This window comes from Petaurus breviceps, unplaced genomic scaffold, assembly GCF_028583685.1.
Source record: "Petaurus breviceps papuanus isolate PSGF00001 unplaced genomic scaffold, PetGlider_PUasm1.0 90692, whole genome shotgun sequence".
NCBI lineage: Eukaryota > Metazoa > Chordata > Mammalia > Diprotodontia > Petauridae > Petaurus > Petaurus breviceps.
Window position 1 is genome coordinate 6,314,044 of NW_027187313.1, and position 16,432 is coordinate 6,330,475.

The window sequence follows — 16,432 nt, forward strand, 5'->3', positions numbered from 1 at the left end:
GTGTGTGTGTGTGTGTGTGTGTGTGTGTGTGTGTGTGTGTGTGTGTGAGAGAGAGAGAGAGAGAGAGAGGGAGAGAGTGAGAGAGACAGACAGACAGACAGACAGAGACAGAGAGACACAGACAGACAGAGACACAGACAGACACAGACAGACAGACAAACAGATAGACAGGTAGACACAGCCACAGGGAGAGAGACAAAATGACAGAGATAGAGGGAAAGAGACACAAAGACAGAGAGACAGACAGACATAGACACAGACAGACAGAGACACAGACAGACAGACAAACAGACAAGTAGACACAGCTACAGAGAGAGACAAAATGACAGAGATAGAGGGAGATACAAAGACAGAGAGAGAAAGAGAGGGAGAGACAGAGTGACAGAGATAGACTGATAGAGATAGAGGAAGAGAAACACAAAGACAGAGAGAGAAAGTCAAAGAGAGACAAGGAAAGAGAGACAGACACACTAAAAGTAGCCAGGTGGTATAGTGGATAGAGCACTGAATGTGACCTCAGAAACACCTGAGTTCAAATTCTGCCACATACTAATTTGCTATGTTACCCTCAATAAGTCATTTAACTGAGATCTGTCTCAATTTCATCTGTAAAATGTGGGTTGTCATAGCACCTGACTCACAGGTTTGTTGGGAGGATCAAATAAGTAGATATGGGTAAAGCATCTTGCAAACCATAAAAGTGTTGTATAAGTGTTGCTATTGCTTTGTACAATTTGTATATTGTGTTGTTTTATCACCAAATTCATAGTTATATACTTATTATTAATAATATTATTGGAATAACACCTCTTCCAATGACAGATGAATCCTCTAGACTGTAAATGATGGTCATGAGTTTTGCCCTTGGACACTCATGTGGGAGATACCTTCATCATAAAGAATGAGACTCCATTTCTCCCTGTGAAGCATAATTTTAAAATAAAATTTTATTGACATCTCTTGTTTTCTACTTATTCAGAATTTTCCATAGTATCCTTATTCTCCTACCCTTTAAAGAGCCATCCCATATAATTAATAATTCTTTAAAAAAAAAAAAGAGGAAGAGAATCAGCAAAATCAATCCATACATCCAAAAAGTCTCAAGTGTGAGTACCACCTCCATGGACTTCCCATCTCTGCAAAGAAATAGGGAGGAAGTTTCTTATCATTTCTCTTCTTTGGAGCCATACTTGTTCTTTTTAATTTTTAAACTTTCATTTTTTTATTGTTTTGAGGAAATTCTTTCTATTTACACTGTTCTTTTCTTTTTTAATATTTTACTTTCTATTTATGTATAAAAACAATTTTAACCTTTGTTTTTTACAATTTTGTGTTCCAAATTCTCTCCCACTCTCTCTCTCCCCTACCCCTTCACTGAGAAGGCAAACAACTCTATAAAGGTTATGTATGTGCAGTCATGAAAAACATATTTCCATACTAGTCAAATTGTGAAAGAAAATACACACCAAAAACAAATCAAGAAAAATAAAGTTTAAAAATGTATGCTTTGATATTCATTTGCATTCTATCAGTTCTTTCTCTAAAGGCGAATAGCATTTGTCATCATAAGTCCTTCAGAATTGTCTTGGATCTTTGTACTGCTGACAATAGCAAAGTCATTCACAGTTGTTTATTGTACCATATTTCCGTTACTTTAAACAATGTCCTACTCATTATGCTCACTTCGCCTTGAATCAGTTCGTGGAAGTCTTTCCAAGTTTTTCTGAAACCATTCTGCTCATCATTTCTCATGGCACAATGGTATTCCATCACAATCATAAACCACATCTTGTTCAGCCATTCCCCAATTGATGGGTATCCCCTCAATTTCCTACTTTTTGCCACCACAAAAAGAGCTGCTATAAATATTTTTGGTCCTTTTCCTTTTTCTTTGATCTTTTTGGGATACAGACCCAGTAGTCCTATTGCTAGGTAAAGAGGATGTACTGTTTCATAGTCCTTTGGACATAGTTTCAATTGCTCTCCAGAATGGTTGGATCAGTTCACAACTCCACCTATTTACATTGCTGTAGTCATTATGTATATTGTTCTCTTGACTCTGAGTACTTCACTTTGCAACAGTTGACTTAAGTCTTTCCATGTTTCTCTATGTTCATCATATTTGTCATGTCTTACAATGTAGCAATATTCCATTACATTCACTTACCACAGTTTGTTTAGCCATTCAATCAGGTTATTTTTTTCAAGGCACCTAACTTTAAGATACCAAACACAAGTCCCAGGACTATATTAGAGATGGAATAACAATTAGCAATTATATAGCACTTAAAGATTTGCAAAGCATTTTCATTTGATATGAAGGGACCTTAAGAAATCATCTGGGTCAAATTACCTCTTCATAGCTCTATCTCCTCTACTACATCATAGAATCATTGATTTAAAGTGGGAAGGGGATCCTAGAGTCAGGAGTGGGTTGGTGACTGTTTAACCACCAAAACCAGAGTTTGGCTTAACAACCAATGAGTTTGGGGCTCTCCAAAACAACTCCACACACTTTAGTTTAATCTGCATTACGATCATTTTCTTGATCACTTTCTTATGTCTTGCCAGTCAACATAAGTCAAGTCCTAATATATATGTTTGTCAATGTCTGTGGCATGAGTCCTCTCACTGAAAATTTAACAATCAGCTCTGAAGAGCAAATTAGAGCTGGTATCAGCACATCTCTGCTTAGAAGTCACCTCTTCCAACACTCCTTTAAAGATAAGGAAAATAAATCTCAGAAAGATTAAGTGACTTGTTCTTAAGTAGTAAGTGATGGAGTGAAGACTCAAACCCTCATTCTCTGACCCACTATTAGACCATGACATCCTTAAGAAACAATCAACAAACTTTTAACAAGCACCCACCATATGGCAGGCACTGTGCTAAGCACAGAGACAAAATCCCTGCCCTCAAGTAGCTTATAAGACTTCCAGGGAAGGAGATCCTTAAACTGCCTTTCAAGGCAGCCTAAATGGATATTTTGGATGAGCTCTCATTGTTAGGATGTTTTACTGTCTTTTTTTCTTGTGTGGAACCAAAATCTGCCTCTCCAGATTCTCCACAACTTCTACCCATTAATCATGGTTCTCTCCTTTAGGGCAAGCAAAACAAACCTAATCACTCTTCCACATGGTAACCCATCAAATATTGAAAGAAAGCTACCATATCCCCTCTCTAACCTCAGGCTAGTCATCATTACTCCCTTTATCTGTATGATATGGTCTACAGTTCACTCACCCTCTTGGCTGACCTTCTCCAGGCTGGCTCCAATCTGCCGATGTCCCTCCTGTAAAGGGGTTCCCAAAATCACACATATGTAGCCAAAAGGTCATAGCCCCATGAAGACATAAAATGTTATTACTATGGTTGTTTTGCTGTTTTGCAGAGATCGATGCCCCCAAGAACTTACGGGTGAGTTCCCGTTCAGCAACCAGCCTTGACCTTGAATGGGACAACAGTGAGGCTGAGGTTCAGGAGTACAAAGTGGTATACAGTACCCTGGCGGGTGAGCAGTACCATGAGCTGATGGCCCCTAAGAATTCCGGTCCTACCACCAGAGCCACCCTCACCAGTGAGTAATGCTTTCCCTGCCTCTGAAGCCCTTTGCTCCATAGGGACACCACTGGGATCCATGTTAGTCATTGGCTTCCCAGAGGTTCCCTAAAATTAGCTACCTCTTCCTGAGTATAGCATGCATTTGGGTCAACCCAGGGCTTTCAGTGTTTTAAAAGGATGAGTAAGATCAATGCCAGAATTTATATGAGCTTATTGCATAATTTGGTCATTTGATTAGGAACAAGTAGTACCTCTCAGAAGATGTATCCATTAATATGGATGCTGGAGGCCTTGCTTTGTTGCATGTTTTTTTCCCATCAATACCTTTCCTATCCCATTTGTTCGGGCATTTTTGTGTATGATGAAAATTGCTAAGTTTCCTTAGTCTCTTTTCACAGTATTTGTTGGGAATGGAGGGATGGTAAAGGGAGTAACTGGTGTGGAAGATAGGGAATGAAAACCTGGGTAAAAGGGTTATAAACAATGGAAAGTGTATACATATAATTAGAACACAGATTTAGAACTGGAAAGGACCTCAAAGAGCTAGTCCAACCAGTCCATATAGTCCAACCCCTTCATTCTACAAATGAGGAAACTTGGACCAGGGAGATTGTCATTTGCTAAAAGTCACACAGGAAGTATGCATCAGAAGTGGAATTTGAACACAGATCCGCTGACTTCAGACCTGGTATTCTTTCCACTCTACCATGGTTCCTACATCCTCTCATCATAGTAAGAAAGCCAGGAAAGCTGAACTGTGGGGACAGCAAAGCAGTAGCTATCAGCACCCATGGCCCTTAGAACAACCCCTGTCTTTTATTTTTTTATTTATTTTTTATTTTATTTTTTGCTTTTTGGAGGGGGAAGGCAGGGCAATTAGGGTTAAGTGACTTGCCCAAGTTCACGTGGCTACTAAGTGTTAAGTGTCTGAGACAAGATTTGAGCTCAGGTCCTCCTGATTCCAGGGCTGGTGCTCTATTCACTGTACCACCTAGCTGTGCCTTTTCCTGTCTTTTAAAGGCAGTTAGATGACAGCTGGGTTAATCTCAGGAAGACCTGAATTCAAATGTGACCTCAGACATTTACTAACTGTGAGACCCTGGGCAAGTCACAACCTCTGCCTCAGTTTCCTCAACTGAAAAAGGGGATAATAGCACTTCACCTATCTTACAAGGTTGTTGTGAGGACAAAGTGACTGGCACATAGTAGGCACCATATAAATGCTTATTCCTTTTCCTTTCCCCACCCCCACCACTTTTCCCCCTCCCATTCCCAAGAAGCTTGAAGACAGTGGACAAGATCAAAGAGAACTATAATCTCTGTACTGGTGTGTATAAATCTAGCCTTGGTTACTACTGTTGCTAAGTGACTCCATTGAAAGAATTGAAAGATGAGGAGCCAGGGAAGAATATTTTATTGTGGCTCCAGGTATCTTTTGTTCCCTATTTTCCTCATGCATTTCTGTGTTACTCTACAATGTATATATGATAAGGGAGTCTCCTTTGTCAGGATCTGCAACAAACTGCCTAAGATTATAGGCACAGAAAACAGAAAGGCTCAATAGTGGATTTGTGTCACCAAGTCCATGCCATGGTATTCCTGATAATACCCAACAAGCCAGGGGATTGGTGCCTTTTTGTGTGTCTCGGACCTCTGTGGCAGTTTGGTGAAACCTATGGACTCGGTCTGGGAAGAATGTTTTTAAATGCTTAAAATAAAATACGTAGAATTACAATAAAAACCAAATGTCAGTGAAAATAAGGATGTAGGGTTTTGTTTTGTTTCCCCATCCAAATTCATGGACCCACTAAAGATGCCTTGGTGGGGGTTCTTGGACTCCAAATTAAGATGCTCTACTCTAACTCATTCTTGTATTCTTCCAGGAGTATTTGCATCAGAGATTGTGATAATTCTAACATTCTCTGATCAGTGCCTGTGTAGCCTAGTTTAGTGCCCCCCACCCTCCTCCCTGTTGGGAAAGAATGAAGGCAAAAGGAGGTGATGGAAGAGAATGAGATGGATAGAGTGTCATGGAAACAACAAACATGCACTTGGACAGACAGTCCTACAGAAGGGCCTGGCATTCTATTGTCCATGGGGTCAGGAAGAGTCAGACATGACTGAATGACCGAACAAGAAAGTACCCACTTCTAGTAATCTTACCAGCGCATGCCTCTTCTCCATTTCCCAAAAAGAGACACAGACTAATGAAGCCCTTACAAGGGACCTCTACTCTCCTGGAAAAGCACAGAAAAGCACTGCTTTCCAGACCTAGAACAAAAAGGACATGTTTCAAGGGAAATACATCAACTCACTCAACCAGATGATGGGAAGCAGAACCCCAATATTGGCATCGAAGAGTCCCCACGTCACACAGACCTACAAGCATCCCTACAGGGAAGCCTGCCAATGTTCTCAGACCATAATAACCTACCTTAGGTTGAAGAAAGTGGCCAAAACCAGTTCACCAGCATCAAGGCATCCCTGCCTCCATGGTGGGAGTAGGAAGGAATATGGAGTGGAGTGAGAAGGAATAAGGGGAAACAGTGGATGAGAATGTGTCCTAGCTTTCTGAGTAAAATGACTTTTCTCCTTTCTTTTTGCCTCTGTGCCTTTGATGTTTTCTCTGCCCCATCATGTTCTACTAGCTACTTCCACTAAGCATGCTTGAATTCCCCCAGGTGACTCCATTTTCTTCCTGCATCTGCAAGACTCTGTGTCTGTCATCATCCAGGTATCACAGAGAAATAAGTGCAATGCGTGGAAGTGAAGATGGAAAGAGAGTACCCCTACTTGGCATGTTCCATCAATAGCCTAGAAATGTCACAAAGCAGAAAAGATTAAACACTGAGGGCAGGAATGGGAGGGAAGGATTAACAGCATACTATGTCCTTGTCTCATCTGTCTTGAACACATTAACTATTGAACTAGAGGGGCAGGGTGGCTATGGAGTCAGAGATCCTAGGTTCAAATCCTGACTCTGACATTTACTCCCTATGTAAATTGGGCAAGTAGCTTCTTCTCTTTGGTACTTAGCTCCCTCATCTATAAAACGAGTGAGTTGGATTTAATGAGCTCTAAGGTCCCTTCCAAATAGAGATCTACAATCCAAAGATAATTCTCTGTGACAAACCTAGTTCTTCCTTACTCCACCACTCTCTTTACCATTCCATGTATCCTCTACAGAGTTTCCATTTCCTGCTGGATTAAAAAAATTTATCAGGGTGGCTAGGTGGCACAGTGAATAGAGCACCGGCCCTGGAGTCAGGAGGACCTGAGTTCAAATCTGGCCTCAGACACTTAACACTTACTAGCCATGTGACCTTGGGCAAGTCACTTAACCCCAATTGCCCTTACTTCACCCCTCCAAAAAGAAAAAAAAAGAATAATATATAAAGATGTGATACACAAATTACTTTGGGGTGGCCAGGTGCCTCAGCGAGTAAGAGCACTGGCTCCAGAGTCAGGATGACCTGGGATCAAATCTGGGCTCAGATACTTAGCACCACACCCAGAAATAACTGGCCGTGTAATCTTGAGCAAGTTACTTAACCCCAATTGCTTAAAAAAAAATTAAATAAACATGGAATACATCAAGGAGAACTAAACTAAGAATCAGGAAACTTGAATTTTAGTTCCAGCTCTGCCATGAATATGCTCTTTGACCTTGGACAAATCACTTCCCTCCTTCAGACCTTCACTTCCAAAGCTGTAAGATGAAGCATTTGTCCAAAATGGCTTCTGAGTTCTCTTGCAGCTCTGATATCCCATGACATCATGGTGAGTGACAGAAAACATGCAGCTCTGTTGTCTGATGGGAGAGACACTTTGAATGGCAGAAGTATCCTAGAGGTTGCCAACAGACTTGCAAAGATTGACTTAGCTAGTCTCTATGCATTGGCATACTCCAAAAGCATTTGCTGTCTTGGTAGACAAGACAGCAGCAAGTGCGTAATATAAACAAGGGTAGTATAATCAAAGCCACTTTCCTTTGAGCTGAAATCTCCCCCATGACCTTGCCAAATGAGGCCAGTTAAAGTAAATATAATAAATGTTTTCCCCAGACAGACACGCTCCTGAAGAAAAAGAGAGGAAGCCTTAAGATATGCTGACCAAGCAAGTTAATACGGGTAAATTAAACACAGAGGGAACAGACTAGCTGCCTTAAGTGGCTTTTGTGGGTAGTTGGAGACATTCAGAAAAAGTGAGTTAAACAAGAGACTCCTAGAATTGGTGCTGGAGGAAACATGTTTTTAAAGCAATTCATCATTGCTTGGAGCCTCATGGGTGATTTGGCATGAATGAGATCTCAAAGATCGTGACTACTTGAGAAAGGAGATATTTACATCCAATAATGAACAACATGGGAAAGTGGCCAGATTTCTAGTTACCCACCCCCAAATCAGAGAAGCAAAATGCTTTGCAAACCTTAAAGTATTATCAAGTGAGTTATTATTATTAACCAACATATTGCTTTTTAAATCTACCTACCTATGACATATAGCAAGTAAGTGGCCTAACGATTGGTTTAGGGGTAAGTAACCAAAGGGAGTGACAAGGGGAAGGCAGAATAGTACAACAAAAAGTTTATCCACTCTGGACTCAAAAACCTAGGTTTGAATCTTTCCTCTGAGAGTCTGTGTGACCCTGGATAAATCACCAGGTCTCAGTAGCCTCATCAGCAAAATGTTGTCGTTCAATCTTTATTTTCAAAGAGGACCAATGACATCATGAGGCAATGGCTTGACTTGCTCATGAATTGGAGTTGTACAAAGTTGTCTGCCTCACTCTAAATTTCAAAGTCATCAGAGTCCATGGAGTTATACTGGATGGCTTCTGAGGTCCCTTCCAGCTCTAGAGCTATGAACCTATGAAGAAAATAATGGAAATAAAATAATAACATATGTATGTGTATATGTGTGCATTGTATATATTTACACACATACATTTAAGTTTTATAAAGCCCTTTCTTCCACACCAATACTGCAAGGTATGTAATACAATTATTATTATTCCACATTTTAAAAATGAGTTTATCTCATTGTCCATCTTCTGTGTCTGTATGAGGCATATATATGTATATGTATATTTTATATGTATATGCACATATGTATATATATGAGAGAGAGAGAGAGCGAGAGAGAGAGAAGATCTATAAGATGTTCACCCAACTGCACTCAGAGGCTGAGTCACAACAAAGTACAGACCTGTTGATTCTCTGACACTGCTAATTTTGGCCTGCTAACACCAAGAAAACAGGTTCCTCACCAGCCAGCGACACACCATCCATCCATGGAACCACCAGTTACAGCAAAAGTCAGTTTTCCAATGAACAAATGGAGACATTTTGAATGCTGTGGATAAGTTCACTTACCTTGGCAGAATACTTTCCAGGGATGTACACATGGATGATGAGGTTGACACACTTATTGCCAGAGGTAGCCCAGAATTTGGGTGGTTCCAAAGGAAAGTGTGGGAAAGAAGAGGTATTAGGCTGCCTACCAAACTGATGGTCTACTGACCTCATTGTTGTATGCCTGTGAAACCTGGACAGTATACCAGTGCCATGCCAGGAAACTGAATTACTTCCATTTGAATTGTCTTAGGAAGGTTCTAAAGATCACCTGGCAAGATAAGGTACCAGATACTGAGGTCATTTCTCAAGCTGAACTGCCAAGCACTCGAATTCTACTACAGAGAGTGTAACTCTGATGGGCTGACCATGTTGTTCAAATGCCAGATATATGTTTGCCTAAACAGAGAATTCACACAAGGCAAGCGTTCACATGGAAGTCAGAAGAAAAAATACAAGAACACTCTCAAGATCTCTGAAAAACTTTGGAATCTGTTGTGAAACATGGGAGACACTGGCCCAGGACTGCCTAGCCTGGCATGCCCACATCAGGGAAGGCTCTGTGTTATGAGTAAAACAGAATTGCAGTTGCTCAAAAGAAACATGAGATGCACAAATTTAGAAATGTCTACCCTCCAAATGTTCACATGGATTACTTGTGCCCAATTTGTGGTAGACCCTTCCAAGCTCATAATGGTCAGATTAACCACAGCAGAATACACTGTGCCTTGATCCCAACATAGTGATGTCATTTTGGTCTTCTCTGAGAACAAAGGACAACAATGACCCAAGAGTTTGGACAATGGACGACAGTCTTTACCCTCTTAGTTTATCTTACTTGGGTGGTTGGGCCAAACTCTTTTGAATAAAAATGCATTTAACTTATAAACTGGGCTCAGAATTGAATAGGAAGAAAACTTCCTGGGTTGCCTTTGGAAATACCAAGTTCTTTTAATAACCCAGAGCTTGTCCCTGAACCAAAGATCTATCTTTTTAATATCAATATTTGTTTGTGGATGCAACATTCTCTTAATGAACCCAAGCCTCTCTCTGAAACAAAGATCTATCTTCTTCACACCAATATTCTTTCTAGGATGTTGTGTAGCATGGAAACTATAGTCTCCAAAGAAGCAAAAGTGAGAATCACCCAAAAGATATTGGAGAAATCCATAGTGGATGTGAGCAGGATACAAGATATTAAAAACAAAGAATCACACAGGAAAGCTCTATAAAATACATTAAATAAGAGATGTATGAGCTAAGAAAGATAGAATCATGTATCAAGAGTAAAAAAAAACAAACTGTCAGACATCCTTTACTCAACCAGTAGCCTCTCAATGTCAAGGGAATAAGTGGAAGGCCTGACTCCAGGCCCAGCACTCTCTCTGCTAGGCCACCCGCTGCCTCCAGAATGTTAGATGGGCCCCCTATAGAGAACTTTTGGGGCAAAGATGAATGACAATTACAAGGGATAGACAGACACGAAGAGATTTTGAGTAGTCACCCATCCATCTGGCACATTGGAGTCTTATTCAAGATGGAGAAAAGATGCTTTTCACCTAAGGATCATGGGATCTTTTCATCTGTCTCAAAACTATGAATTCTCTCCATTAGAATGTGAGCTCCTTGAGAGCAGAGACCGTCTTACATTTCTGTTTGAATCCTCAGTCCTTAGCCCTATGCTTTGCACTTGATAACCACTTAAGAAAAGTTTTTTTCATTCATTTATTCATGGAAAAACTGAGCCTCAGAGAGGCTAAGTGATTTGTCCATGGTCACACAGCTAGTAAATATTGGAGGCAGGACTCTAACCCCAGTCAGGCCTCCTGACTCCTGGTCCAGCTAGAACTTTCTACTCCCAACATAGTAGACTTAGACTGGAGGAAATGGTATTATTACCACTGGGGAGGTGGGTTTGTTTTTGTTTTTGAGACTGTGTGTAATTAGCTCCAGGAGCTCACCACTGAGGAGGTTTATAAAGGCAAATAGCTTAAGTGATTTACAAAGGGATTAGAGCCAGGGTAGAAAGTTCTCTGCCAGTCTACTTGCTAATATAAGAATTACTAGGATTATCAATTCTCTTGCTGCTGGGCATGGAGCGGGGTTGGGTGGGGAAGGAGAATGGAAAGGTCAGAGTTTAGGGAGAGAAGGGGAGAACAGTAAGAAGTTTGCTCCAGGGATGGTTTTGTTTTTGAAGGGGTTATATTTCTCTCTTCCTTACACAGCTTTGGCCTACAAGAAAAAATGCCTTAGCCCCCAGGGAAAGCACTGATCCAGCTTTGGGAGCCTGTAGAATCCCTCAGAAGAGAGAAGGAAATGTTAGCTCCAACAAAAGGTTATGAATGAACTCTATGGTGTAATCCCTGTGCTCTGATCTTCTCCCAGTAAAGAGCCTCCAGGCAAAGGCCTGGACTCCCACCCCCAAGGTTCTGACCTTGACTTCGGTTTGCTATTCACACGTCTGTCCTTTGTCCCACTAGTTAACAAAAAAGCCTTAAAGTCACACAGGCATCTATACTTTTAATCTGCAGAAGAAGCCTGAGTACCCAAGATCATTTTGCAGACTCCTGTCTCTCCTGAATCCAGACCAGGGACGGGGAACTTTCAGCCTGGAGGCCACATGTGGCCTTCTAGGTCTTTGGGTGCGGCCTTTTGATTGAGTACAAATTTTACAGAAGAAATCCTTTTAATAAGGGAATTTGTTCTGTGAAGTTTGAATTCAGTCAAAGGGCTACACTGTGAGGACTTAGGGCCTCAAAGTCCCCACCCCTGAACCAGACCCTTCCTAAATAACAACGTTTTGTCTCAAAATCTTTAAGTAGCTCTTAGTTGAACCATTTCTCCATCTCTCCTCTAGACCTGATCTTCTGCAACATGGGGACCAAAGAGAGCGAGAGGCACCCAGTACCTCCCCACTCCCATATCATACCAAACCTCCAGAATTTGCTCCTGAATGGCAGTTTCTCTGAATGCAATAATTTTTTGTTGCTGGTGGCTTTTCTACCTTTAAAAATAGCTCTTTAGCCTCTGTAACTCTGACACAAAGATTTCTGTCTGGTCATTGTACAGTCCCTTTGTGACCCAAAGGCGCTAGACATTCTTCACATAGAACTTGGCAAACATTAACAGTTAACAGGTCAATCTGCCACAGCCTCTAGTTTACTTCTCAAGAAGTACAGACAGTGCCCAAAATCCCTAGGGAAGGAAGGAAGGAGGAAAGACACAATACCGACCTTGGAATTTGGTCAGGGTTCTGTCCTCACAGATCTGGACTCTTGCAAAAGAGAAATCGTACACTACCTTTCATCAGGCATAGTGATTGGCTATTGTTATTGTTATCGTTTTCCCCATTGGAGGGGATGAATGCACTCTGACCCTGCCACACTCTGTCAGTGACAATCTAATAAACATTATCAATACTTATCAATAAAATCAATAAAATAAGTGTCTATTGAGTCAGGCACTGTACTTATGCACTGGAAACACAGAAAGAGACAAGCAATCGTCCCTCCCCTCAAGGAGCTTAAAGTCTAACACAAACCAATATGTACAAACTAAGCACAGGATAAATAGGAGATAATTAACAAAGGAAAAGCACTGGGATTAAAAGAAGTTGGGGGAGGCTCCCCCTAGAGAATGGGATTTTAGTTGGGCCTTAAAGGAAGCCAGGAACTGGAAAGATGGTGTTGACCTCTGCAGTGACAGGGAAGGTGGGAGGGGGAGGAAGGTTTTGGAGGAAACAGTTATTTTGGGCATAATGAGTTTAACGTGTCCAGTTTGAGATGTCTAAAAGGCATTTGGAGATGTTGGAGGTCAGCAGAGAGATTGGAGCAGAAAACATAGATTTGAGAAATCATCAGTATAGAGATGATAATCAAATCCATGAGAGCTGAAGAGATCACCGCATGAAGTAATAAAGAGGAAAAAGAGAAGAGGGCCCAGGACAGATCCCTGAGGGATGTCTACAGGTAGGAGGAAGAGCCAGCAAAGAAGACAGAGTGAATCAGATAGGCAGGAGGAAAAAACCAGGAGAAAATGATGCCATGAAAACTGAGAGAGAAGGCAGTATCAAGGAGGAAAAGGTGGTTAACAGTGTCAAAGGTTGCAGAGAGGTCAAGCAATATGAGAACTGAGTGGACTTGTCCAAAACCTGAGAGGGTAGCAGTCTTCCTGATTCCAGGCCTGGCTCTCTATCCAGCAGCCGCCTACCTGCCCCACTTGGGAGGACTTAGGAAGTCCTGAAAACTGAGGACTTGGGAAGAATGTGAAAGATCCAATCCCTGCCTTCAAAAAATCTCAGAATTTACATCATCTTCCCAAGTAAGATGAAACCTCCTTTGAAGCCGGGATCTCTATTATTTTGTCTTTGTTATCCATAAATGCTTGTTGGATAGGAGAGGTGATCTGTTGGCATTGGCTGAGTAGGCACAGATTGAGAGGACCTGAATGGTTCGGTTCACTCATACTGACTGGAGTCAGCAGCATTGCTGACTCAGAATGACATGCTTCATTTTAGAAGAGGCCCAAGCAACCCAGTAAGAGTTGCCAGCAAGCCCACCATCTAGGAAACTGAGTCACCTTCTCCACATAACACTCAGGCACACAATTACTAAAGTGAGACAGCATTAAGAGACATTCCTGGGAAGGTTCTGCTACCTTAGCTTGGGGACTTGAAAAGAATAGCTATATTCCGAGGCCTCTTAGCTTCTGGGGGAAGGTCATTGAACAGGAATTGTCTTTGGGTCTTCCTCCTTGGGCCTACCTTGTTTGCCTCAGTTTCCTCACCTGTAAAATGATCTGGAGAAGGAAATGGCAAACCAGTCTAGTTTCTTCACCAAGAAATCCCCAAGTGAGGTCATGAAGAGTCAGACACAACTGAAAGTGACTGCATGGACACACACACACACACACACACACACACGCACACACTGGGTTTAAGGTCTTTGTAGAAGATGGGTTTGTTGGTAGAGAGGTCAAGGTACAAAAGAGACAAGCAGAACTCCTCACAGAACAGAAGGATTTTCCATGAAAGAACCCAATTCTCTACCAAGACTCCAGCTGGCAAATCAAGCCAGACCCAAGCACTTAATGTTCCTTCACTTCACCCTGTCTGCACTCCCATGATGTTCCAGTTGCACAAACACCAAACTGTGTATAACAGCCTCAACGCCCTGTGGGCTGTTGAGGGGAGGGAAGGGGGAGTCTGAGGTCCCAAGCTGAGACCTCACTTGGCCTTTTTCTGAGTGAAGTAACACTGACCCCAAGTGGCCACTTGAATGAAGAACCTAGTGGACACTTAAGAGAGGGCTTCTGCCAGATAGTGTACTGGAAAGAGAGCTGTCAGGCTCCAGGAACAGTGAGAGATCATAAAAGGGGATAAGAAGAGACGATTAAACCCTTCTCCATGCAAAGAAAAGACTTCAATGGGAGGACTGGAAGAAAGGGACCAGAGGAAGAGCCAGGTAGGAACTTTTCAGCTTCTGCCTGGCATCTTAAGCAAGGCACACTTGTTTACAGTAAAGGATTGGAGACTGGATGTTCCAGTAACACTGGGAATGATGAGACCTGTTTTTCATTAATTTCATTGGCAAGAAGAACATTCCATCTGAGAAAGGTCCTTAAAAAAAAAAAGATGAATTTGTTGAGCCAGTCTCTTCCTTAAAATCTGCACAAACTTGGCTCAATCGACTGCTTTTCTTGATGTTTGGACACTATCCACACCCAAAGAACAGGGAGATGTCCTCAGAAGTCTGAATGGGCCAAGAAACTCAGAGGTTCATAGATGGGGTGAATGGGAGCTAGATATACTTAACACAATTGGAAAACAGCAGGCAGGGTCTTTTATATAGGCAAAGTAGATGGTATCTGATGTGGTGTAATCATTAGGACTTCAGGAAGTACCCTCTGCCTCCCAATATCTCTCACACTTTGGTGCCACAGTATTTGAAATTCCACCAGTAATGACTAGTTGTTTTTGACTAGGCCCTTTCCTACTTTAAAGCAGCCTTCTTTGAGAATGCAAACATTCCTGGGAGAGGTGACCATGGGTGCTGCTAATTTTAGCATCAATTAGCCAGATCTTTGTTCTGTGTGACACAAGGGGGCAGGGGTAGGTAACTCAGAGCAGCCTAGCACCAGCCTTTAGGAAGAGTGGGAGAAAGATGCCTTGAAGTACTGAAGACAAACCATGCTTATGTCACAATTTCACCTAACGTTATGCCCAGCTAGCTTGGCACTTCTCCAAAATCCATGCCTCATTAGGGAAAAAACAGAGAGCTCCAACCCCAGTTCAAGTTCAACTTTACACTTGAGTTTCCCACCAGCCTTGCTTACTTAAGAGGGTTCCAGGTAGGTGAGAGAAACTCAGGGTTCCTTTCCTGACAAGGACCCTTGAACCCAAACAGCCTTTTAAACCACTTTCATTAAGGTGTTACATTCATTTTCTTGCTGATTAGGGACTGAGATCTGAGCTTCTTACCCCAGGTGGACAGAACGAGTCATGTAGAACCCAGGTGTCCTCAATCTGAGGAAAGGTACTCATTCTAGTTCCTCTGTCTATAGCCCTTTCTGCTTAAGTGGGAAATCATGAACATATTAGTCTAAACTGCTGGCCCATCTCTGTGCTATTCCTTTATGGATCCTTCTATTTGGATCCTATTCATTCAATGGGAATCATCCTGAGAGCCAAAGTGGTCACTTTCCAGTTCACCATTAGGACTACTGCCCCAAATTTCAATTGGTTATCTTCATTTAGCTATCCATCATCATAATCAAGGAAAGCAAGAGTCCTATGACCCACACAACCTCCCCCACTTTCTCTGAACTTCTCTGATATTTATAGGCAATTCTGCATAATTTGGAACTTAGATGTTCTTCCGTTTTGTGTGTGTCTGTGTATTATTCTGTTCTCTCAAATAGATTCTAAGCTCCTTGAGGGCAGGCATCATGTTTTATGTAGAAAGTCTTATACTTATCCAGGCACTGGTGACATACACTTGTCATCTCAGCTACCGTGGAGGGAAAGGCTCACAGATCTCTTGAGTGTGGGTGTTCAGAGCTGCAGTAGGTAAAGCTGGCTGGGTTTCTACACAATTTGGCATTAATATGGTGAACTGCTGGGAGTTCACCTGAAGAGGAATGAACCATCCTAGGGCAGAAAGTGAGCAGGTCAAAGCTCCCACACCAGTCAGAGTGGGACCAGACCTGTGAGGAGACCCTGTACTTCAAGCCTGAGCAAGATAAGGGAGGTGGGAGGGGCTATTTTACTTTCATTCATCTGATTTACCTTTTAAATACAAATGACCACTCAGAAACGGCCACCACCGATTATGTTATCATAAGAATTCCTCTCCTATTCTAGCTGCTACAGCTCTAGTGTTTCTTCTCCCATTCACCATTCTAGACCCCACATTTGTCTGTAACATCCCCTACATTGATTTTCACCTCCTGATTCTCCCCCTTTCCCATTAGAGGTCCAGAATGGCAAGCTTGTTGAAAGCAACAAGGTTTTATTCTTGT

General features: G+C 41.9%; 1 protein-coding gene across 2 annotated transcripts in view; it reads left to right on the forward strand.

Moving 5' to 3' along the window:
* TNR (tenascin R) overlaps positions 1-16,432 on the forward strand; it is a 117,814-nt gene that overhangs the window by 27,556 nt on the left and 73,826 nt on the right. For both annotated transcript variants that reach the window (XM_069065517.1, XM_069065518.1), the window contains one exon: positions 3,392-3,577. In XM_069065517.1, the coding sequence (XP_068921618.1) occupies positions 3,392-3,577 (186 nt within the window). The remainder of the gene's footprint in view (positions 1-3,391; positions 3,578-16,432) is intronic.